This window comes from Cryptotermes secundus, unplaced genomic scaffold (genome assembly GCF_002891405.2).
Source record: "Cryptotermes secundus unplaced genomic scaffold, Csec_1.0 scaffold1705, whole genome shotgun sequence".
Lineage (NCBI taxonomy): Eukaryota > Metazoa > Arthropoda > Insecta > Blattodea > Kalotermitidae > Cryptotermes > Cryptotermes secundus.
Window position 1 is genome coordinate 316,154 of NW_019718639.1, and position 27,083 is coordinate 343,236.

The window sequence follows — 27,083 nt, forward strand, 5'->3', positions numbered from 1 at the left end:
CCGCAGATGGGTGCTTTATGCCAAGACAGACTGGCCGACTGACCGTCGGTCGTAAAATGAGACTCGGACTCAGACTCAGACTCAGACTCAGACTCTGACTCAGAATTCGAGGAACAGGGGTCAGTCCGAGATTCTGCATAGAGATTCGTCACGCAGGAGTCACTCAGAAGGAGTTCAATGTGTAAAAAAGTGCCAATAAACCCAATCATCAAATCCAGAACCTATTATTATTTGTCATGCTAACACTGATACGTGACAATGTACTGCAGTATCTGAGCTATGAGTTTCAGGAATGTACCCTTATATGTTCCGTGTTACAATGAACTCGACTTATGCCTCGTTTTCTGGGACGCACTAAGTCATAAGTCCGTGGCATGACTGTATTATGAACAGGTGGCAATAAAATACTTGTCAGTCATTTGGCTAGCTGTTTGGTAAGTAAATTCAGGCGCGGCTCACGCGAAGTGTCGATTTCTTACAGCAGTACTCGTATAGCAGAACGCCAGAACATCAGCGAAGTACACTCATGGAAATGATACAGTTAAGTGTCCGGGTGTCATTATAACAGAGAATGGCGCCTAGATCCCGTTTGGAATAACTGGAGTTCAAAATTTAATATATTTTTTTGTGTTTATGGGCATTATCCATCGTCCTTTTTTATTATTATTTAAAACACACAACGTTTAGGAGACTGGATTCTGTCTCCACCTTCAGGGGGAAACTACTCAGTTAAGTCCAATCGATAGAGGTGGCCTCCCAATACAAGACAAAATATACAAACTAACAGCACAAACAATCTGCGAGAGTTAAGACAAACAATAAAATTGCTAAAAGAAACTCTATACACATGACGCCTAGCACCTACGTCCATTCACCGTTTCTCGGCTGTTGCTGTTAAAATCAGTGTACCATCAGAATAGAAGTCATCACTAAAGAGATAAATTCTCTGTATGGTACCAACATAAGAACACAATTTTCACACATAACCTACACTGTCAGAAGTTATAGATTTCTGACTTCTGCTGTGATGTCCAGATGAAAGAGAGATCCAGGTTGGGTTGACTGATCGGATGGTCCAGCAGAGACATGTGGAAGATTTTTGTATTTCCTGTAGGTGGTATTTGGTTCAATCTGCAGGACTTTCGCTTCTGTACAACATATTTTGTTGCTTTCTTCGCAAGCATGTTGGTCTAATTTTGATTTCTCAAGCAAACCTTGTGTTAGTTTGTACTCCTTGTGCTCCTTAATGCGTACTTCTAAAGGTCTGCTTGTTTCGCCGATGTTAACATCTGCCACAATCATACGGGATGTTGTACACACACTGTTTCGTCTGTTGGGCATCTATAACCGGTCCAGTTTCCAACAGTGTCCCACGAAGTGTGTTTTGTTTTGAAAATGATCCTAACATAGAAACCTTACCGCCATCTTTGAGCCGATTGTCTAGATAATGTGGGACCCTGAACGTCTCACAACCCTATGGGCCTTCATGGCATGGTACAGGGATAGCTTCATTTTTTTACTTTTACCTAACACAGAAAAGCTTTCCAATGCGTCTGAATTTCTCGGATACCCTTATCATATGGGATAATGACCATGTCCTGTATTATATCTGAAGATGGACGGCTGCTTCTCGATGGGTTCATTATGGAGTCGACGAGTTCTTGCTAGTATTCATTAAGCATCAGACCATGTCTTATATTCTTAACACAATAACTGTATTAGTACTATCGTCACAAATTTTAGATATTATTAACGATTTAATATTTATTTATGGTTTGTTTAACGACACCGTCACCGGCCGGTGGTGGCATGGGCACCTTAAGGGGAGAGAAGTGACGCAAGCACCCTCTTTCCTTTTATTTTTGGAAAGAAAACCAGAATTGGAAAATAAATTACAAATAAAATGTAAAAAGAATATTTCTTGTACTTAATTAAGTAAGCATCGTGCCGTGAAGGCATAAGGTGGAGTGGATGTATAGATCCAAGTTTTATTGGCCTCGGCACTAGTTGAAAGTGAGTTGACAGCTTCACGCCCCGGCTGCTTTACCCCCAAGGAAAGAGCACCCCATTACCCACTGTATATGAGGCTGGGTGTGCCTCAGATCCTGTATGGATGACATGGAGAAGAGAAATTTCTTGCCCCTACCGGAACTCACTTGCTATACCGACTGCGCTATACATGTCCTCCATCTAGGGGAAACATTTTTCTTTTACAGAATGAAGGACACGTATCAGATATTAATACCAAATTTAAAATTGCGTCAGTTATTGTTCCTCTTTCCCGAATACTTCAGGGCGATAGGTAAAAGCAGTTTTAAACTATTTACACGTAATCATGTAAGCAAATTCTCTGGCTGTATCGGTTTGGAAAGAGACTGCTATCGTTTGGGGGTGAAAACCCTCATGCAGGCGCCTATACTTCGTGGCCTAGTTCAGAAGCACTACAGCAGTATTTATCTGGAGAAACTACGGACAAGTAGGAAAATCTCAGTTAGGTTAGTCGGTGGGTGCCAGCTGAGACCAATACACATCCACAGAGTGACCGCTAAACCACCCGCTCCGTGACGCTGTGTAAGATGGTAGATACGCACTAATATTTCTGATGGACCTGCTGTCAACATCTTCAGGACTGAAGTAATATGGCTACAGTCGGTCCCTCCGCAATATTTGTGCCTCCTACACGGCGTCCCATCCCAAAATACCATAATTATAACGCGTTAACATTAAAAAAAGGGGGGAGGGGTACGTGTAGAAGAAAAACTTTACAAACGCCATCAGATCTGACGTTCTCCGGGCATTGTCTGTGCCTACCTGAACAACTTGCCGTCATAAATTCCTGTTACCAGTAACCGGGTATGTGACGCCGTGTAGTCAGGCAAATAGTTATCTTCATCTTCCTTGCATCATATCTAAGTAGTGACGCCGTGCAGGCTGGTAAAGAGTTACCGCCATCTTACCTTCTAACTGAATTGAAGCAACAGTTTTTCCGAAATTCTAGTAATTATATACCAGACTACACGTCGTCACACCCCAGAGAACAGCGTATTTTTAAAACCACAGCTCTGGAGGTCCAGATTCATTCCCACCGCCAGGTATCGTGTATTGTATTCAATTCAATTCAATTGCCTTCAATTGTTATATAGAGGCAATAAGCAAGGATTTTATGTCGTAATGGAGTTTATGTACCCTCATAAATATAAGTTTAAGAGCCCTTAGGTCAGGTTTGCAAGAAGAAGTTGGCTTTAAAATGCTAATTCAGTAATGAATTCATTTCGCGTAAAGACACGAGTTAAATCATAAACATGCGCTTCGTGCAAACATACATGCCGTCTTTCTACAGGTGTAGTCACTCCTACGATGCGTTTCGGTCATTAAATGAACATTGTCACGTGTGCATACACAAAATTATACAGAGAACAGAAGACTTGCGAAAAGTTAAATTTAATAACAAAATTATCACATTTAATTAATGATTACAATCCGTCTTAGAACTGCATAAAACGAATATTAAAATAAATCCCTTCTAAGTATATACGAGTCACATCAGAAACAGAGTTTGTAAAATAGTATAAAGTGAACATTTATTAAATAACACGAGCAGGATGGAAAATTACAGTATGAAAAACGGTGCAAAGACATTACAAATATATTCTCCTGTACGACTGATTTTAGCTTCGTTATATTGGAAACGAAATTGATTTTTGTTCTCTACACCATCTTCGGTTACTGACTATGTAAGCTTCGCGTAATCGCTTTGGTCCCTATTGTAGGTACCGCCATTTTCCTGAAGGTACTGCCTGTGTATTCTTACTTATGGAGATCGTCTCCATAAATTACTGAAATTTAATCATAATCGTTAAAGGCTCCCTTTTGTTTTGCAAGTCAGTTTGAAGGGCCCTTATTTTTGAGCCTAAATATTAATATTATCACGTTTCAGGGGTTATGACCATATACGAGGTATAGATTGGTAAATGGATTTTTGATCACTCGTATACACTACTCGGAACTATGTAGTTCAATGACACAGAGGCCAGTGTCCTCAGTCTATTACAGTCTCCACTAGCCGTTTCCTGGCAACGGCTCCTAACAATGGAGAGTCTTCAGCTTCCCGCACTCAGGTTCCCTTGTCACAAGGGGCTGTGCAGAACTCTTGTCAACTGACAACTCAACTAACTGGGTCCCAGGCTGGCGACCATTTCACACCAACACCCTAGCCTTCTCTTCACAGGCTGACTTCCAACTGAATTATCTCACTCATCAACCAGCTACTTCATATCACTTCACTCAACTGAACTTCTGACAACTCTTCAACTCCGGAACTCAACTGACCCTGCTTATAACACCTCGGCACGAACCACACAGAAAACACTTTTCTATTTTTATAATCCAACAACACCTCGACCACTGCATGTCTATCCATTGCAGTGGGAACCCGCAGTTGCCTAGCGATAGCCCGGGTACTGTTCACATGTTTAGCGGCCGTTACAAAGCAATGCATATTTCTTCTCGCGATCGTTGCATAGCAACAGCTACACACGCTACAATATTCATCAGGCACAGACACATGACGGACGAGCCCTTCAGTACTGAATATGAATAAAACTCGTGCAGTCGTTCAGGCGCTGTCGAGATGCATGTACATAGACCTACACAGAGAGACAGCATTCCAAAACGCAAGCTTTCCAATTCAGGAGGGCTGAAAATGTGCAAATTCGTCAAATCCTCGAGACTGATATTTTCTCCTAAGTGTACTTTCCCATGTACATCCCATGTATATTCACTCACTCACTCACTCACGGAACTGAGCCCTTCTTGAGGAGCCGCAAATTCTGCAGTTACTAAAGAATTTCCCAGCATTTTATGGAACCCGAAAGTTCATCACCGTATTCACAAGAGCCCTCCACTGGTCCCTATACCGAGACAGATCGATCCAGTCCATAATATCCTATCATATCTCTCTTAAGATCGATCTTAATATTGTCCACCCACCTGCATCTTGGTCTTCTTAGTGGTCTCTTTCCCTCTGGCTTTCCCACCAATATCCTATATGCATTAATCTTTTCTCCATTCGTGTTACATGCCCTGCCCATCTCATCCTCCTGAATTTATGATTCTAATTATACTTGGCGAAGAGTACAAATTACAAAGCTCATCATTATGCATACATATTAGGCATATTATAAAATAAAATTAATTACGTAATTTGTGTTCTTCCTCATAAAACAGGCGAATTCGGAGCGAACAGATTTGGATTAAATTCAGTATGCGAGGAACAAAGACTGAGAGTAAGATTTGTGGTTGTCACAGAGGTGAGTATTACCTTGTCGGATGTGATGTCGTGTAGTCTGGTGTAGTTCACCGACGTTTCGAATAAATGTACTGACTTCATCTTGGAGATCGACGATTAAGTTTTGCAAACAAACAAACATGTTTTCTTATTGTTAGTGGGGTGGGACTAAGTCCCTTCTACTGCGGCCACTTCTGGCCTATTGTACCAGCCCCAGATGATAGGTGAGGGTGATTGTGGAGCAATTGGTGGAATGAAGATTGGCAGGGGAAACCGAAGGACTCGGAGAAAACCTGCCTAAGCGCCACTTTGTCCACGACAAATCCCACTTGACCAGACCCGGGCCGCCGCTGTGGGAAGCCAGCGACTAACTGCTTGAGCTATAGCGCGGCCAAACAAACATGTAACTGCGCTTCACAAATTTATTATTCAGCCTTGTTTAGAAGATAAAGATTACAATAGTATGGTGCTATAACCGTCCAAGTCACCCCGACATCCTGCTTGGGCGGTGTTAGCTGAGGTGTGGATGGGTAAGGATAGGTAACTCAACTGGTAAAGTTTTCACTCTCCCTCAAGTGTCGCATTAGCGGGGCAACACACAGCTCATACACCACACGACAAGCCACAATTATGAGCTTCTACGGTAAACGTATTTATTTTACTTCGCCAGTTTTTACTCTTAACAATGAGTTACTTAATTGACGTAATGACGCGCTCTATTTTTCTCTCGCGTCAATTTAGCCACTACTCGTATTAATTTATAATAACGAACTTCCAACGTCGCAAAACACGTCCGTCGACCGGTGAAGTTCAAATAAAGAGCCCCTAGACTCGTACTAAGCGACGCATCAGCTCCAAGCAGTGGTGTTGGACGCTACCAAAAGTTCCTCATTGACAATTGGCTGGATTCGAACAGAGTTTTTTCACCCCTGCATCTAATATAGGCATTCCTAGCGGTTAAAACCAACGAAAGACACGTCATCCTACGCAAGGCATTTCAACGTCTGGAAGCCATCGGCCCCAGGATCAACCCCGACCGGCTGGGCCCCCTCTCAACTTCACTTACGGTGACAGATATTGCCGTAAGTTCAGATTTCTCGCTCCAAATCCCACAAAATAATTCCAAGCTCCGCGACATACTCGCTAACTTCAAGCCCAATTAATAAAAAAAGAAACACAAACGATTAAATACACGTATAGTTTTCAACTGTTACAGAAAATAGGTTCAACGTACATTCTGTCCTGAAGATGCAGGAAGTAGATGCCTTCGAAAGTTGGCAACTAACTATATAATTGCATGGCGTAGCAATCCAGAAGACCGCAGCATTAATAACCACCGTAGTGAGAACCTCACCTCCTCCGAAACGTCCGTAAATATGTACCAGACTACACGATATCATATCCCAAGCGACAGCAATCTTCATTGTTATAATCGGGATAACATGAAATATAATGATTCAAAAGTTATTTAAAAAAAAAACTGGCATTTATCTGTAAAATAAGGGAAGCAGACTGGAGACAAACACGGAAAGGGTTAAAACAGGCACTTACTGGGAAGGTGTCCGTTTGTCTTGACGTGTCCGTTGCTGTGGTGATTGCTCCGTAACGCCGGCACTGTCCCTTGCTGCTGCTGCTGGTTGTGGTGAAGCATGGTGATAATCACCAGTCCATAGTGTTATGTGGCATAAGGACACATATCTCAACATTCCACTTGCGGAATGTCTCACAACACAGGCACACACGCACTGTCCTCTCGACTCGACCTGCAAATCAGTAACTGGAATCACTACTGGAGCGAGTAGTTTCAATATCTTTAGCGTACGGAGCTCGAGTTCTGGACCTGCCCACTCTCATTAACATTTCCACTAATCGTTCCTAAGAAACATCAATTCGAATATACTCCTGAATCCTGCATATCACGAAACACAAATACTCGTTAATTTTAAATTCAAATCCAAGGCTATGTCATATCTCGGACCATTAACCTCCCCGGCTTCCCATCGCGGGGGGTAGTGAGAGACACTACATTGGGGGGGGGGGGGGGAAAAAAAACATAACTCCTTTTTTAANTCCTATTTTGAAGGTTCCCAGGCAGTGCCCGCTTGTCCTTCTGGTATAGGTAGAGCATACAATCGGATTTTTTTAAAATATTTTTATGACGCTGGAAGGGGTGCATTGTAGTAAAATTTTTGCTAGCGTTGTGAGGGCTATTTTAGGGCGAAATTTTGATGTTACCAATAGGAGGGCTTCAAGCGAGGCATGCAGTACAACGTGGAATTTGGGTACCAACTCAGCATTTGCTCTAGAATCGAGGAAAACCTTGGTCGAGTTGGGCAAATGGTTCTCACTAACTGTCCTGCTTATAATAACTCGGCACGGACCTCACAGAAAACACCGCTCCATTATTGTTGCATCCAATTGTTGCCGTGAGAACATGCTTGTCTGCGAAGCCGTTACTCAGTAACGGCTGCCTCTCCTGGCTTCACAATTCCTGCTTGGAGCAAACATGCCACAATATGAATTTATGCCCGTTATACGGTTTTCTCGTTTCTCTGCATCCACGCTCAGATCTGAATACCTGCAGGACACCTGTATGCAGACCCTATAAAACTACCCAGCGTAACAGAAAAACTTGTATATTAGAATGCTGTTACCGGAGCGGAACGCGATACTAAAGGAACACACTGACATGACAGTAACCAACCTGTTCTTAGCTTTCCTTTATCTGATACACGCGCACTTCCTCATCCGCTTGCATCGTTCCTAAAGAAGTCCATTGTAAGCACACGTGTGTTGAGACTTGGTCTCTCGTTCTGAAGGAAGTACAGGGATTCAGGGACCAAACATGTTAATTTTAATTCGCTTAGTGGAGGGTGGAGTCCAACTGGGGCCACTCGGCACGGCGGCCACTGATTGGCCTACTGTACCTGCCCCGGGTGATTATGATGACGGAGAATTTGGTGGAATAAAGATTGGCAAGGGAAACCGAAGTACTAGAAGAAAACCCGCCCCAACGCCACTCTGTCCACCACAAATCCCATTTAACCAGACCCGGGATCGAACCCGGGCCGCCGCGGTGGGAAGTCAGCGACTAACCGCTTGAGCTATGGCGCGGCAACGACCAGACATTTTGGTTAAAGCGGTAAAATTTTACTTGGGAGATAATGGGTTCAAACCTTGACCTGGACGCATATTATCCTTAATGAGGTGCCGCGTGTTTTCCTTCAGTCCCTCTAGGCAAATGCCTAGTTCAGTCGACGTTCAGTCGAAACATTGGTACTTTATGCAAAACAGCATTCTGTAATATCCCATATGATAGTCCTCTTCAAACTAGAGTTAAATAAACAAACATAGGGCGGGAACTTTACGGACACTGTATAGTGTTTTGAGAAGTACAGGGAAGGACGCGTATAACTGGATGGGTATGACGTGGTTACTGAAAGCTATTGTCAAGTGTATGAATGACTCTCGGCGGGGTTTTGGATCGGATATTGGATTCATTGACAACTTTTAACACACAACTCGTAATTACACTTAATTATAGCGGAATCGTTAAGATCCAGACTTTACAAATCGCTAGAGCACACCCTAAGACTTTTCCAGCCCGCAGTGTCTTCACTAGTGGTTTCCTGGTAGCGGATTCTAACAATGGCTATTCCTCTGCTTTCGTGATCAAATCGTCTCTAAATGGCGGCTCCCATCCAACTGCCTATTCTTGAAGTCAAATTTAAAGTTACATTGAGACTGACGGTGAATCAGTCAGTCAGTCAGTCTTGGTGTCGAGCCCCATCTGGGGCTCATGACCAGATATTTATCACTGTTTGACAGTTACGGTCTTGTTTTTGTGGAGCACCTTCTCTGAAGTGAGGATGGGTCTGTCTTTTAGAGTCACTGTCTGCAGTAGCAAATCATTTGTCATAATGTAAAGGATATTTACACTTTACATGTTAAACATATTAATAAATCTGTACATACCCTGTATATAATATATATATATATAGGGCCTCTGTTAGTCTGTCTATTCTTGCTCAAGGTGAACTCCTTATAACCTTTCGGCACGGACCACCGTAGAAAACACCATTTCCAACAGTATTTCTACTGCTGCGCGTTGACAGGTGCCGCGGAAACATGCTTCTCCGCGATCGTTGCCTAGAAACGGCTCTACACGCCACATTATGTTGGAAGAGGAAGCGTTGAAAACTTCCTCCGAACTTCTCCATTCACACGGACTGCTCAACCAAAGAGCTATTACCATCGCCGGCTATTAAGCAAAATGGTCGCGCGTCTTTGCTTCAAAATAATTGGTGTCTGAACAGGAAATGTGTTGCAGGATCTGACGTAGAGCCTACCTAATTTACTGGAACCACTAACAGATGTCTAAGAGCAAACGAGAGATCCGTGGATCTTGTCTCTACTTCAATCCAAGTTTCTTCTCCTTGCTGAAGCGGCCGAACATCTTGTTCCCTATTACTGTCTTCTTCGAAGAGGCGCCGTGCAGCCTGGGAGATCGTTACCTACATTTCTTAGGGATCCAATGCCTCAATCTTCAGGGTAGAAGAGTAAGTTTATTGTGGCGTACAGACCCGTTGCTAAGCGGTGACTCAGTAAACAGCGGCCGTTACTAGGTAACGTCCACAATACAAGGGTACAACAGCAAAAGAACTGCATTTTCTACGTGGTCCGTGCCGAGATGTTATAACCATGAGATCTGGAGCTTAGTGAGGAGTTAGGTCTGTACCGAAGTCTGTGAAGAAAGTACTTGAGCTGGAGGCAGAGGAATAGCCATTGTTGGAGCCGTTACCAGGAAACTTCTAGTAATAAACTGAGAACACTAGGCTGCGTGTTCTAGTGAACTGTAAAGTGTGGAAACAGTGATAATGTTATAATTTGTAGTTACGACCTGTAAGCGGTCAATAAATCCATTCACAAATCCAAACCCCGTCTATAGTCACTCAAACTCGTGACAATATGTATAAATTTTTGATCATTATTTAACGACGCTGTGAGTAACCAGATTACAGCGTCGATGATACGATGATTAATGAATATGGAGTAGTTCGTGGAATGATAATTGGCAGGGGAATCTGAAATACTCGGAGAGAACCCACCCCACTGCCAATTCTTCCACCACAGAACCCACACGTCCTGACCTGGGATCGAACCCGGGGTCGCAGTAGTGGTGACCCGGCGACTAACCTGAGCTATGGCACGGCGTCGAAAGAGGAAGAGGAAAGGATTCTTGACGAACCAATAGGAGCAAGGCAAATTGTGTAACGAAGGACTGTTTTCCAAGAGTAAAGTGATTTAGAGGAACAATGGCACCGAGTGAACCAATAAGAAGCAGATGTAGGTCACGAGAAACAGACTAAAGGACCAAAACTTCGGTAAAAATCTTTCAGACAATAATAGCTTGTTGCACCCTGCAATGTCGACAGTGGCAGCTGAGAGAACTTCAAAGCTCACGTGGGCCTACATGTTCCAGCTTTACGAGTCTTACATTTGTTCAGCTACTTGTGAAAAGAGGCTATAAATTCCTTCAATCCGACCTGCCCCACTTTACCGTTCGTAATTCATCTCTCTTTTTATTGGACGTTACGAAAGGTCTGCAGTTACATCAAATAGAAAGCGGCCTCCGTAGTCTAGAGGTAACGTTCCCACCTCATGACTCGTGGTACGCGGGTTCAAAACGGCGGAGGTCGTGTAATTTTTAAGGGCGGAAAAATTCAGGGAACAAGTCCTCCGGGAGGGACTTTAAGCCGTGTATCCCGTGTCGTAGCTTTACGGCACGTAAAAGAATCTCATATCTCCAAAAGAGGTCACTGAGCCAAATTCAAGGACGTTTCCCGCCCAACAAGTAGTCTCTAACACCTCTGATAGATGGGGGAAGCATTATAGATACCGCCAAGCTAGTGGAGGCCGAACTCGCTGGCTCGGTCGGGACTGACAGTACGCACCAATATCGGTAGGATATAGAGACTGGTAGAATATCATAGAGGGAAGCACAATGGACCAATACTGGTCTAAGTGCATGGGGAAACCCACCCTCTCCAATAACTAACTAACTAACTAACTAAATCAAATAGAGGAGACGACCTCCATACACGATGGGACGCAGCGAAATATATTCAATAAGCAATCGCTGAAGGCCGACTAGGGGTGGTCCTGCAGCTCGGGATTTGGGCTTACAACCCCTACAAAATTGGAATGTTAAGGAATGTTACATTGGGCCTGGAACCTGTGAGGATTTCTTGAAAATGCATAATGAGGAAGTACGTCATATTCACGCGGACAGGGTCGAAAAGAACGGATGGTCTTGTGGCAATGCTTTAGCCTCGCACTCGATATATCCTGGATTCGAATCTTGACCGACAACTTGTCCTCCTGACTGAGGAATCGCGTTCTTCCCTTGTACAGTTCTATGAAAAATAAAATATATAACTTAAGCTGTGGAACTTCATAAAGTACGTGTATTAATTTTTCCCAACCAATGAGGGGGACAATAAAAACATGCCCTCATAATTTCATTGAAAATATAAAGACTTCATGTGATCTGGTAGATTTCGGGCAATTCGGAGGCACATATTACCTCCACCTTCAGGGTCGAAGATTAAGCCATGTAAGAAAGGCAACAAGAAATATGCAGAAATTACCCTGCTTCCTGTTTGTTTAGCTTACTCGTCCATCTTGAAGATGGATGTATTCCGTTCCTCCGAAACGTCGGTTAATTCTGCCACACTACACGGCATAATATCTCAGAAGACAGTAGCACTGTTCGTAGTCACAGATGCAACAACTTGAATCAAACATCGGTTTCCCCTGTTTGGGTAACCGCGGTGAGTTACGTCACACTGAGACACGTGTCTGACTTCGTGCGATGACAGAATTTTTACGACCGTGATGATGTCACGCTTCTGTCTCGTGTCGTCAGTGTGTAATAATCGTGTAAATGTGCGCTGTTAACTTGTGCCATTCTGTCAAGTTTATGGCCGCCTCTGTGGTCTAGTGGTCAGAGTTCCTGGTTATAGATCCAGAGGTCCCGGGTTTGATTCCCGGCGCTACCAGATTTTCTGAGAAGTAGTGGGTCTGGTACAGGGTTCACTCAGCCTACTGAGGATAATTGGGGAGACATTTAAAGGAAACAGCGGCTCTGGTCCAGAAAACCGAGACTAACGGCCGTGGGAATCCGTTGCGCTGACGTGACACCCTCTATCCGCAGAAGTTGACACTAACGTCGTCGACAAACGGCGGTCACTCGGTTGGTATAGTTCGCTTGTGGACTACAAGCAACGGAGTTTTTCTTTGTTTTGTCAAGTTTATATAGAAGAGATAGCATGAATTTATTTAGTCATTTCAACCGTACGACTGAACGATTTATTGACTGAAAATGACTGAGTAGCAGAGTTTGAGTTAAGAAGAGTTCTATTTTCTGGGATACAACGCCGTGTAGTCCGTTAAAAGTAAACAGACGTTTAGGAGGTATATGGCTCCTCCAACTTCGGGACTGAAGAATAAGCAATGAAGCAGGCGACAGGGGGAACCTCTGCTGTCTCCCTGCAAAGAATCGAACCAAGGCTCAAGCGAACTGATACGGGGCTATTTCTTATTGCCGTCAGAAATCCTAAGACTGTATAAAGGAACATACTTTTGTGACAAGTTGTAAGTAAAAAAAGTAAAGGTATCCCTGTACCAGGCCGTGAAGGCCTATAAGGTTGTGAGACGTTGAGGGTCCCACATTACCTTGACAATCGGCTCAAAGATGGCGGTAAGGTTGCCAGCCTTACGCGCCGGCCGCGCTTTACTCCCCAGGAAAATTATTTAATTAACTCCTGGTACTCATTTCTGTTAGAGGCTGAGTAAACCCCAGGGCCTAGTGCGGCTGAAAGAATTAGGTCAACTGAAAAAATCCAATGACCTCATAGCCCCTCAACCATTACACTACCGCTGAGCAACTAGAAAAGTTTTCAAGAAATAACTTGTATAATGTAGTTGATTACTTCGATCAGTAAATTAAGCCTTCCTTTCTGCTGTCTAAAAACATAAAAATTAGAATATACAAAACTATAATTTCGCCTGTGGTTCTGTATGGCTGTAAAACTTGGTTTCTGACATTAAGGGGCCCATACACGTACGAGCCTGGTTCGCCAGTCCGACTCGGCTCGTGTTCCAATGAGCCAAACTCGTCGGTGTGTGGGTCGCCACGCTCATACGTGTGTAGTGAAATCAATCCGAGCTCGGCTCCTCGCCGAGCCGGACTCGTATGTGTATGGGCTGCCTAAGGGAGGAACATTGATTGGCAGTATTTGAAAACAGGGTGCTGAAGAGAATTTTTGGATCGGAGAGAGATGAAATGACGTAAGGTTTGAGAAAACTGCATAATTAGGAGCTTCACAACTTGAACTCTTCTCCAAGTATACTTAAATTATAGTCAATAAGGACGAGATGAGCAGGGAATGTAGTACGAATCGGGAAGAAGTGAAATGCATGTAGGATATTGGTGGGAAAACCAGAAGGAAAGAGGCCACTAGGAAGACGAAGAAGTAGGTGGGTGGATAATATTAAAATGTATCTTAGAATGGTATGATTAATCTGGCTCAGGATAGGGACCAGTGGAGGGCTCTTATGAACACGGTAATGAAACGATGGGTTCCACAAAATGTTGTGAAGTTCTTGCATAGCTGCACAACTTGCGGCTTATTAAGAAAGGTTCAGTTCCATGAAGTTAGTTTATATGAAGTGATATACTGTACTTTGTGTTGGTACGTCTGATTCAAAATGATTTTATCAAATCACCAAGGGAAATATTAGTTAATATAAGCAGAGAAACGTGGAGAAACCGGGAGCACAATTCCGGATATTGCCCGGATGGACTGAGGAAAACCATAAGAACCTCAGCCAGAACAACCGGTGTCCCTCTTAGATTTGAACCGAGTACCTTCAGAATATATTTTGCAGGTTTTATGGGTTTTGTATGATTCTCCAGATGACTCAGAGATTTCCTTAAACAACATTAACCTAACGGTCTTTGTAATAGAGACGTAGTGGTCTGTTCCGAAGCAGAAATTGAATGCTTAACTGCTATTTCGAGGAATATCAGATTTCAAAGCGTTAACTAAATCTGCCTCATAAATAATTTTAAACGTTTTGTTAGATCCTCCAAATTATATGGGTAATGGGGTCAATCTTTAACCCGATCCAAATACGTCCCCCTCATAGGCTTTGACGCCGGTCACGGTAGCCGAGCGGTCTAAGGCATGTACTGTCTTCGCTCGCTTGGAAGCCGGGATCGTGGGTTCGGATCTGTTTCCTGTGAGGTACGAACTGAATTCTTATATATTATTCTTATACACTGCCGGTCACAGTAGCCGAGCGGTCTAAGGCATGTACTGTCTTCGCTCGCTTGGAAACAGGGATCGTGGGTTCGAATCCCACTCAGGGTACGGATGTTTAGTTTGTGTGTGTGTGCGTTTTTCTGTGTTTGTGTACAGGTAGAGGCCTTGCGACGAGCTGATCACCCACCCAAGGTGTCCTACCGAATGTGTAAGATCTAAAAAAACAGAAGTGAACGGAGAAGTTCATGGAGGTAGGCCTAGGCCCACTGGGGCTGTAGTGCCAAGGAAAAAAAAATAGCCTTTGACGCATTTTTCGGAAATGCGTGTAAAATATGGAAGTTCTAAATCATATAACGCGCCATATTATTACGTCGCTTTAGAAAAAAAAAACGAAGAGAGAAACAAAAAAAAGGGGGGGAGGCAAAAAAAAAGGGGGGGACGCCCATAAAGCCGACACCCGTTTCTAAATTCGGTTGTTATATGCGTCAACACAAAACACTGACACCAGCTCAACACCTCACCTACACGCAGGTTTAATTTAAGGATGAAAAGACCGACCATTACGAGAAACATAAACCTTGCAACCGGACCCTAAATTATGGTTTAATTTCATTTATAGCCATTGAACCTACCATGAACCCTTTCAACGTACTTAAACGCCATAAAACTTGGCTCATGATTTTATGGTTTCATTCATTTATTTGTTCATTGTTCCTCTCAGCTTGTTTAACGACATCACCGGTAACTTAGACCAAATAGCATCAAATGATTGGATGCCAGAGGTTCTGTCTGGAGACTACTGTACGATAGTAAGTCGGTAAAGTAAAGCTGTCCTCGTACCAGGCCGTGAAGGCCCGTAGGGTTGTGAAAAATTTAGGGTCCCACACTATCTAGACAATCGGCTCAGAGATGGCGGTAAGGTTGTCAGCCCTACGCACCGGCCGCGCTTTACTCCCCAGGAAAATTATTTAATTAATTCCTGGTACTCATTTCTGTTAGAGGCTGAGTAAACCCCAGGGCCTAGTGCGGCTGGAAGGATAGATCAACTAAAAAATCCAATGACCTCATCGGGACTTGAACCCGCGACATTCCGGCTGCTGTCAGTAACTAGTCCGTAGTTCTAGAGCGTTTCGTGATGGGGTGGTTCATGACTGATTGGAAAGGGCTTCTAAGGAAATTGTCGTGGCAAAATCTAGGCACTTCCCTCTCATTTACCTGGAGGTACTGAGCAATACCATGAAAGATTTGAGCCAGGTTAACCAGTGTCCCGGTCGAGATTCAAAACGAGGACCTTCCGAGTACTAATCTAGAGTGACCGCTACACCAGCCTGTTCAATATCGGCTAACACTGATAGACTATTGGAATATTATATTTCAGAATTCTGTTGCATTGGGGCACAATTTTGAATTGTATAGTATCCCGTCTGTAATGAAACAAAGTCCAACCTTTCTTAAAAAGACACTAAAATGTATTTAATTCACTAAAAAGTGTTTATTAAATATTTTAAAATGTCATTAACTGTGTACATTTCATTGCATAATTTAAAATATAATATTGGAAATTATGTTGAAGGAAGCAGTTGTAGGCCGCGCCATAGCTCAAGCGGTTAGTCGCTGGCTTCCCATCGCGGCTGCCCGGGTTCGATCCCGGGTCTGGTCAAGTGGGATTTGTGGTGGACAAAGTGGCGCTGGGGCAGGTTTTCTCCGAGTACTTCGGTTTCCCCTGCCAATCTTCATTCCACCAATTGCTCCACAATCACCCTCACCTATCATCTGGGGCTGGTACAATAGGCCAGAAGTGGCCGCAGTACAAGGGACTTAATCCCACCCCACTAGCAATAAAAAAAGCAGTTGTAGCCAAATTTAAAGCACTATTCCGGAAATGTACTTGGGGGACTGAGAAAACCCACGAAAACCTCAGTAAAATGGCTGGTATCGCGGCTGAACACAAGTTAGAAGCGTTACTGCATGTACCGGGATAGCACGGTCAGTGTAGTGACTAGACTACAGGCTGGATGGTCGAGGAGTTCGGGTTTAATTCCCGACAAAGGCAAGGAATATTTCTTTTCTCTATAACGTCTACACCAGCTTTGGGTCCCACCCAGCCTTCTGTATAACGGGCACTGGGGATTGTTTCCCCAGGGATACACAGACCGGGGCGTGAATACCACCACTCCCATCTAGTGCAGAGATTACGAATGGTGGAGCTATACCTCCACTCCCAAGTACATCTCCATGGTGTGGTACTTAATTAATTAGAACCCACTGATAACTTTATCTGTTTTACGTTTGCGCTAAACAGATTTGAAATGAATGAATTTAATTAATATAAATCCCGCACCCTGCCTATAAATTCTGATTTCGAACATGTCCTAACCACATAAAAATCGGTTAACTGTGAAGATTATAGTGGCTCAATTTGCCAAAAATTCTTCCGCCGTTTATAGAATCATAAATATCATTGCCGTGGGACCCTCTCCTTAAAAATAATAATCGAAGTCAACCCTCATATCATATTTTGTTAAATTACATTTTAATATTATCCTCCTAGCTATACCTACATCTCAGAAGTGGTCTGTCCTCCTCAGGTTTCCCGTCTAAACGCTTGTATAGTTATAGTATGCGTTTTAGTAAGGTTCCAAAACTGTGGTCCGTGAAGCCCAAAGGTTTCGCGAAATATTTCCTCAACATATGCGTCTACCTTCTGAAGGAATCAATTTTCATTCTACAGCTGCCGCAATAAGTTATGTTATGAGAAACAGGAAGTTGCTTCAACTGCGCGAGATACACTGAATTGTCACTGTCGGTACTAAACTGCTTTTACGAAACTCCGTGCAGAGTAAAGGTTAAAACAAGCAAAAACCCATAGAAATTGTTGAGACTGTGGCAAGCAAACTGGTCACAATATAAATTCACTTTTCTTTGTCATTTCGCTAAGTGGGGGGATGGAGTCTAGTTGGGTCCACTCGGCACGGCAGCCACTGATTGGCCTATTGTACCTGCCCCGGGTGATTATGATGATGGAGAAATTGGTGGAATGAAGATTGGTAGGGGAAACCGAAGTACTCGGAGAAAACGCGCCCCAGCGCCACTTTTTTTTTTTCCTTCACACTACAGCCCCAGTGGACCTAGGCCCACCTCCATGAGCCTCTCCGTTCACTTCGTTTTTTTTAGATCTTACACATTAGGTTGGACTCCTTGGGCGGGTGATCAGCTCGTCGCAAGGCCTCTACCTGTACACAAACACAGAAAAACGCANACCACAAATCGCACTTGACCAGACCCGGGATTGAACCCGAGCCGCCGCGGTGGGAAGCCAGCGACTAACCGCTTGAGCTATGGCGCGGCCTACATTCACTTGAAGTCAACAAATTCTGTTCAGTTACGCTATGCTTCAGCGAGTTCGGTTACGTTTTACCTTGATCTTAGATTAACACAGATGGGTTCCATATTTAATTCTTAATATATGCGTTTCACTGCTATGTGGATTCGTACAATTTTCCTTTCAAGAGCTAAAGACCTATGGTATAAGGTATTTCTGTGGCTCATTTTACGAAGCAGTAAATAGCTAGATTATAAAGTGTCAAATGACGGATGACATGAAATGGTAAGGATTTAGAAGGAAGCGGTAGTGGTCTAACAGAGGTACTATCCCAACATGTTTGGAGGGTAAGTAAAGAAACGTAAAGGTTTCCCTATAACAGGACGTGGAGGCCCATGAGGTTGCGAGATGTTGAGGCTCCCACATTTTCTAGGCATTCGGCTCACAGATTGCGGTAAGGTTGTCAGCCTTACGGGCCGGCCGCCCTTTACTCCCAGGAATATTCCTGGTACTTATTTCTACTAGAGACTGAGTCGACCCCAGGGCCATATTGCAGCTGGAAGGATACGATCCCGCAACCTTCCGGCTTGTAGCATAGTGCCTCAACTAACTACGCTACCGCGTGCCTCCAACATCATGAAAAATCTAAAGATAACCAGGGTCTCGGCAGATTTCGAACGAGGATCTCACGAATACGGATCTAGAGGCTTACTCCCTAGCAAACACGCTCGGTAAGGTTTTGCAAAATCTGCTTTAGATTTTTCAACCTACTTATACCCCATAGGTTGGCCCTGATATGTTTTTTTGTTATTATTAGTGGGCATTAACAGAAATCATTTCGCTCATGTATAATTTCCAGACCTAACAGGCAACTTATGCTGTGAATTTAACAAGCAAAAACACTTGTTCTTCGTCAAGTATGCGGTTGCTTTGTTTGTCAGTATCACTGTTTATCGTATGCAACACCACATAAAGAATGAACAAAAACCAAATTAAAAGAATTACAGTTTACACGTGTAATATAAAACAAAAAACTGGGAAAGAGGTTCAAACTGCATCCAAAAATCTCTAATGCAACACTTGCACATCGCTTAAACAGCTGTCACTACCGTACATATTGGTAAGAATATGGAGTCAATTTTTAACATATATTACGTCCCCTACAGGAAGTAGAAAACTGACACGACTGTTACATTCTTATATAACATAACTCCAACCTAAACCTCATAATCTGCCCGTGAATATGAGTAACATTTATGTGGCCTAATACAAACAATTCTGATACATAAACACCATAACCAGTTCCGGAATTCATATTTCATGTAATTACTAGACAAAACACAAACTTACCTAACCTAAGTGGTCACAGTACTGTGAAGTTCTCCGAATTTTTCTTGTGACGTCCTTTTCTTAGGCACAGAAACTTTCTTCGTGATGAAATTATTCAGTTTTATATTGTTTTCACATAACCGCAATGCTAGAACACTAACTGCGGCGTAATCGTCTAAACGGCCAGAGACCTTCCCGCTATTCACATCCCAACACAACAATCTGCAGCTCCTTTCCACTTCGCAACAAGCACCTGACTGACACAGCTTGGCTACCTCACTCACCTTCCTGCTTGCAGGTGGCAGGAGCATCGACTGGCCGTCCCACTCCACAGACATCAGCGCCAGAAATGACGATCACATGATCATGGCAATTTAATATTATTAAACTAATGTAAGTAGGCCTACGTTATAAAAACGTAATAGTAATAATAATTATTTACGACACTGTCAGTATCTAGACTAAACAGCTTAGAATGGTAGGGTGATTGATGAGTGGTCAATTCTAAGGAAGTGATCGGCCGTCTATACGGAATACTGTCCCGGAAATGGCCTGAAAGGACAGAGAACCAGCAAAACCGCAGTCAGCATAGTCGAGATTTGAACCTGGAACCTCTCGAATGCGAATCTAGTGCGTTACCACTAGCCCAACCCGCTCGATTTATATTTAATATATCTAACACTCCATTGTGGGTCGCCTCTATGGTCTATTGGTCAGAGTTCCTGGCTATATCTCCAGAGGCCCGGGTTCGATTCCCAACGCTAACAGATTTTTCTGAGAAGTAGTGGATCTGTAACGGTGTCCACTCAGCCTCGTGAGAATAATTGAGGAGCTATTTCACGGATATACCGGCTCCGGTCTGGAAAACCGAGATTAACGGCAATGGGTATCCGTTGCGCTGACCACGCAACATCCTCTATCCGCTAAAGTTGGCACTAACTTCGCCAACAAGCGGCGGTCGCTCGGTCGATATAGTTTGCTTGCGGACTACAGGCCACGAAGTTTTTCAAACATTCCATTGTTCATAAACTAACAGTAACTTAAGTGGTCCAGAAAACCATTCTCCTTGCATATAACCCAAACATTCATTACCATATTAACAAAAGCCCGCCACTGCTCTCCTAGGTCAAATGAATCCAGACCACACCCACAAACCTTGTCGATTTAAGATGGATTTTAACATTATCCTCCCATCTACTCCTGGGTCTTGCAAGTGGTCTCTTCTTTTAGGGTTTTCCAACCAAAACTCACTATGCATTCCTCGTTTCTACCATGCGTTATGTATGCACCATCCATCGTATTCTATTTTATCATACTAAAAATGTTGAGTGAACAGTACCACTTATGAAGGCCAAATTATAACGTTCTCTCCTTTTTCACTTTACTTCCTCCCCCCTTGGTTCCTAGTAAGTAGTAACCTCGTCTAACAGCATTTATCTACTTTTCCTTTAATATAAGACAGAATATTACGCCCAAACAATAACACTTATCGGAGTAGTCAGTGCAGTGCCTACACCCCGAGCTGTTTCGATTTCTCACAAGGGGTACGTATTTTTATCTTCTTCGCAACTTCTTGACCGGCTGTGGCACACGCCAAGCCATCCGTATAACACGCCGTGGAGGCCCATAAGACGTCGAGGCACGCACATTGTCTAAGACAGTCGGCTCACAGATGGCGGTGAAGTTGTCAGCCTTACGTGCGGCCGCCCTTTACCCCCAGGAAGATTCCTGTTAATCATGTTAGAGGCTGAGTCAACCCCGGGGCCATAGTGAGGTTGGAAGGAGGTAAATTGAAAAATCCAATGACCTCACTGGGAACTGAACCCGTGACTTTCCGGCGTGTAGCATGGTGCCTCAACCAATGGGTACAGGGGGCTCTTTCCTCAGGGGTCATGCGCGGAGCTATACTTCCAATCCCCATATGTCTTCATGATTTGGTCTTTAATTAAGCATAGGGACAACTTTACATTTTAAATATAATGTCCTCAGTAATAATGACGCAAATAATTAAGTTACGATTGTATTAACAGCAACAGAAGATGTGGAATCATAACCTCCTCCTCCCACCCCTCCTTTCCCTATATGAACTAGACGTTCCAACCTGTTCCAGCTCAGAATTACTCCTGAAACTACAAAACCGAGCAGGTTGGCGTAACGGTAACACTCTACATTTGTATTCGTGAGGTGTTCGGTTCGCGTCTCAGGAAGACACCGGCCATTCTAAGTTATTATGTGGTTTTACTTAGTGTCTCCAGAAAAATAACGGAATAGTATCCCAACCAAGTCATAACCGTCTCCTTCCAATTCCTTTCCGATTCATCTATCATTCTACAATTCTACATATTATAGATACAGACAGCATTGTAAAATAATACAAATATGACGAACTCCATGGCCTGTATCCCGCAATCGAACTATACCGACCGAGCGATCGCCGCTTGTCGGCGAAGTTAGTGCCAACTTTTGCGGATAGAGGGTGTCACGTGGTCAGCGCAACGGTTCCCCACGGCCGTTAATCTCGGTTTTCTAGACCAGAGCTGCTATTTCCTTGAAATATCTCCTCAATTATCTTCACGAGGCTGAGTGGATCCCGTTCCAGACCCACTACTTCTCAAAAAATCTGGTAGCGCCGAGAATCGAACCAGGGACCTCTGGATCTGCGACCAGGAACTCTGACCACTATACCACAGAGGCGGTCTAGAGACCATGAATCATGTGGATATTTTTAGAACTCATTGGATACTGAACTAATTCATGTAATAACATTTATATTATCAATTGTAATTAATAAACTTAGTAATACTCGTATATGATATGATATGTGGCTGCATTTGATTCAGGAGGCATGGGTCAGGATTCTACAACAAGAAATCTCTTACCATATGAAAAAGCATTAAACAGAAAGTCTCTGCCATGGCATTTGTTACCTCACACACTCAACTATGTGGCTCAGGTATTAACACTCTCAGTTCCTCCAGCCACATGCTGGGATAGTACATCAAATTATGCCACCCCCACTCTCTTCTTTCAACTTTTCCAGTTCACTATTACTGTCATCTGATCATTCAAGACTTCATAGTCTGCTACTGACAAAATCATTAAATAAACTGCAAATAAAGCAAAACAAACAAGACACACCACAAAGACATGGAAATCAGCAGGATAGCTTTATAGGTTTGAAGTTGCTGTCATAGAAAAACAACACTGCCTTCTAAATCCAATAATTTAATGGTTCCCTGTAACTTCTAAATCTTTGTACAGATCTTCATCATGATAGCAATAATAATAATAATAATAATAATAATAATAATAAACCGTAGAAGTGCCAGCTTTAGTTCCTACAATGCCAAGTAGCCATTTTGATGGAGCCATTCTTCATTCATAGGAAAATTATATATATATATATATATCAGAAACTCACTATGGGCTTGAAATGTTGGGAAGAGTTTCCTTCAAATGTTTCTTGTGTATGTAGTTGAGACTAAATGCCAACAGATGTCCATGCCACCACATATGGAAATTTTTGTAAGGGTCGAAATTTTCAACATTTGGCACTTTTATGGTTCAGGGTAATCATATTTAATTACATTGTACATTCCTCAGTCATTTCTAGCTTGTGGATCAATATAATTGTATATAGAAATTCTGTCACAGTTCGGTGCAACTCACAGTGATGTGTGTTGCTTTATAATAAAATGTTTTTCATTACAGACTGCAGACAAGGAGACAGCTATCTGTCCCAACAACTTTGCATATAGAACAAGTTCTAATTATAATCATAAGGCTTCTTATGGGGCCAGTGGATTTAAGACAAAACTGGCAGGGATTTAAAGGGAGGTAAGTTAGCGGTGATGCCGGAAGCAGTGTCATCAGCAGTGACTTGAGGCACAGAGCAAATGATGCTCAAGATGGTTCAAGTTCGTATAGCAACAGGCATGACCAAAGTGGTTTGAACGGCTGCTGTACTGCGATGTGGAAAGCAAATGGAAAAACTACCACATTATCACTTTTCCTGGATAGTCTCTTTCCAAAAACAGAGACACCATGTATGCGAACCAGAAGACGAGGAAGAAGACGTAAGAAGGTGCTGGATGACCCTGGGCACAGAAGAGGATATTCTCATTTGAAGGAGGAAGCTCTAGATCACATTAAGTGGAGGAATTGTTTTGAAAGAGACTGTGGACCTGTCATCTGACAGATTACTGATGAATGACTGAAGTTAGCAGTGAGAACATTCACTTCGGATCCCTGAAACTGAATTACTGAACCAGTCACTGAGCTCAGCTCTTTCAAACATAACAGAATAGCTGCTTCCCATCCCTACACCTGAGGACAGAAACAGATCTCACTGCCACAGTTTTGTTTTATTTTGAATACCAGGTAACAGACAAAGTCCAGAAATTCAGTAATTCTGAGTCTCCTATTGTCTCACCAAAACTCTTAACGATAACACTGAAACTGAACATTAAATGAGGAAAAACTTTAAACTAATGAACAATTCATGGGGGAAGGGGGGGTGTACTACATTTGTTTTCATTGTAGCTTAGTTCTTACTAGTAGTAGTGCAACAGTGAGTCCCCTGGCATCAGATAGCCGAGTCATACCATGTCAGATAATACAAGAGTATGGAATCATGGTGGAATGAAATTCACACAAGGAAAGTAAATGCTGGTTGATTCATTTTCTGTTACTTTCAATTTATTTATTTATTTATTTATATTTTTTTCAAAAATCTGCCCAGTGCCAATTTATTGACAGCAAATACCACACATATACTACCCTAGGCTTGAACCCATGCCTTTGTGGTGAGAAGCCAGAGCTAACTGCCTCAGCTGTGGCACAGTCTTCTCTTTGCATTATTAACTGTTACAGGTACAAAGGAAGGGAGATCATTATATACCAGCATTTCACTGACTTTAAGCCTTTAGTGGCAAATGGGCAATACAGGCTGGGTGGGCCTCAGACATGACAAATCATAAGAACTTAAATAACTGTCAACATAAAGAATGTCTTGGCCTTTTGTTCCTTGTGTAAGTGGTCTGCAAAATGAAAACTGTTAAAAAATATCTCCATTACAAACAAACTTGCTGAATGCTAGCATTTGAGCTTTTCTGTTGATGTCAGTTGACTTGCCCAACTGGATGGCAAAGAAAAAAATTGGCTTCTCTAATGTCAGCTATCAGATGTTACTCAACACTTCTCAAGACATGTATATGCTGACTAATAGTGTTATAAGACATGGAGATTTTCAAAATTTCTTTTCCATATCCCTCCCCAAACACTATATTTACAATCTTACAGCATGCTGATAAAATTGACTCAGCAATTGAACGTAATTTCATCTTTTTTGCCATGATTTCAGCAATGGCATAGCTTGCTTCGTGAGCATTATAGGAAATAAATGTGATTTTGGTCCGCTCTTTAGCCTGGCAGGTTTGATCAGCATAAGCCTTCTAAAATACCGAACTGGTTTCTCACATAAATGCGTTTGCTTTGTGTGATGGTGTCTCTTCAGCTTATTTGGAACCATAGCTTGGTTTTCCAGTTTCTCACCACAAGCAACACACTTAGTACTTGGCTGTTCTTTAGATGAAATGAATCCGAACGACAAAAATTCTTCATTACATTGGCACATGATGGTTTTAGAGCTAACAATAACTGTACTACAGGGGGACAAAGGTGTTTGCGTCTGTGACAGTCTTTAAGTCATGTGTGTCCCATGGGTAGTGCAAAATGAGCAACAAACGTGGCAAAGCTTCCTAAAGAAAATTGCAAACTTCTTCAAGATGCAATAAAGCAAGAACTTGAGTGCTCTCTATTGGGAAGCAAGAAGCAAAATGGGTTAAATGATCCCAAATGCAGCAATTGGAAAACATCTAACTTACGTTTTTTAATTATGAATCTGTCCATGTCAAATATGTCCTAAAAATAAAAATCAACTCTATTCAGAAATAACAAAATAAGTAACAACAACAAAAACAAACTCCATGACTTTAGTTCACAAGTGAACTATGCTGACCAAGCAATTGCCACTTGTCGGCGAAGTTAGTGCCAACTTTAGTGGATAGAGGGTGTCATGTGGTCGGCGCAATGAATCCCCACAGCCGTTAATCTCGGTTTTCTAGACCAGAGCCACTACTTTTCCATTCAAGCAGCTCTTCGATTATCCTCACAAGGCTGAGTGGACCCCATTCCAGACCCACTACTTCTCAGAAAATCTGGTAGCGCCAGAAATTGAACCCAGGACCTCTGGATCTGTAGCCAGGAACTCTCAACCACTAGACCACAGAGGCAATCCACAAAAAATAAGAAACAAAAATGCATTAGTGCAAACTAACATGAAATAACACATCCAATCCAAACAACAGCTGAATTGAAGACTTAACACTGGTAGCTTCACAAGTGTGGAAGGTGGGGTGGTAAAATAATATTGAAGATATTTTGGGATTGGGCACATTAAGGATGGAAGTTCTTGGAATTTTACTTTAATACCTATTTTATTTAAGTGTTATTGTTTTCATTCTTATCGGCCTTTTATGCAAAATATACAGTATTTCCAAGATTTACCTTTATGATTTTAAATATTCCTCTATTTTTTCTCACTTCTTTTCAGCCTTCCCCCAACTCCTGCAGCACACCTGCAGACCCTTTGTGCCACAGCACACTGGTTGAAAATCTCTCATCTAGAGCACAAGAGGGACATATCTTGCAGCACTAAAATAAATGCAGTTTTAAATATGGATCTTATCCGAATAATTGGCCCTCAAATAAATGGCTTAAATAAAAGCTACTGTGGGATTATGCAGAATCATTTGGTCTTTATATAAGTGATCTTGACTGTTTACAATTTATCAAAGAAGTTCTTGAGTTTCCTCACACAATCACCATCACACACTTAAAGGTATGGAGCAGCCATATTTGCTAGTTACACAGGATGAGACTTTTGATTGAACAGATATTTTTGTCAACTAAACCCACAAAAACCGAACACAGATTGACTCATGAGTGTGCTTTCCATGAAGGAAAAGCTGCAACTAGGTGACAACTCCCTGAAGAAAAGATAAATATTTCAAATAGTGTATGCTTGGGTTATATGTACTTTGGACAAGACAAACTGTTCTGTGAAAATGGCTGCAACCAAGTGAGATAGTGAATGTATTAATGACAAGACACAATACTTTACTCTTATATAATAATAATAATTTCTGATAATTTAATTCTAGAAGAAAAAGAATGGAAAGTTCATAACTTAAACTCTACTAAATATAACTGTTTTGTATACTTAAACCTTTAATGTCTTTCCTCAATTCAACATAAGCCAGTTTTGTCTGCAGTCTGTACAGTTGCCATTCCATATTGGCCATTCAGTTACATGACAACATATAAGAATGAGGTACAGTGGAATCTGCCAATCTGTTTTAATGTACTTAGTGTAGATGCTTGGTCCCAGGCACCTATGCAACATGCAGTATCACTGTCACATATTACTGACACCTATCAGGGCTGGTTATCGTAGGCCAAGCCTTAATTTGCACAAAGTAAGTGGCCCATCTGAGAGAAAAGTTAAAACTAATGTAGAACACATACCTAATTCTGCGGGGAATTTGAAGTGTTGTACCACAGAACAAGCATGGCACAACATTTCATAGGATTATGTTGTATCACATACACCAAGAATTGATTTGATCATATATTATTTATAAACAGTTCATAGTTCAATTTGCAATGGTATATTAAAATTGGCAAAAAACATAAGGGTTTAAAATTATATAATTTTAATAATTTAATTTCCTTTAAATAAATCTTTAATCCTCTA

General features: G+C 42.3%; 1 protein-coding gene across 3 annotated transcripts in view; it reads right to left on the bottom strand.

Moving 5' to 3' along the window:
* LOC111863721 (calpain-1 catalytic subunit) overlaps positions 1 to 19,514 on the bottom strand; it is a 152,898-nt gene extending 133,384 nt beyond the window's left edge. For 2 of the 3 annotated variants that reach the window (XR_004512957.1, XM_023850292.2), the window contains exons 1-2: positions 19,289 to 19,514; positions 6,839 to 7,050 (exon numbers count right to left, since the gene is read on the bottom strand). Coding sequence is in view for 2 of the 3 variants with exons in the window: in XM_023850292.2 (XP_023706060.1) it covers positions 6,839 to 6,938 (100 nt within the window). In the remaining variant the exon portion in view is untranslated. The remainder of the gene's footprint in view (positions 1 to 6,838; positions 7,051 to 19,288) is intronic. The other variant, XM_023850305.2, reaches the window with a different exon arrangement.
* Between the last annotated feature and the right edge of the window lie 7,569 nt (positions 19,515 to 27,083).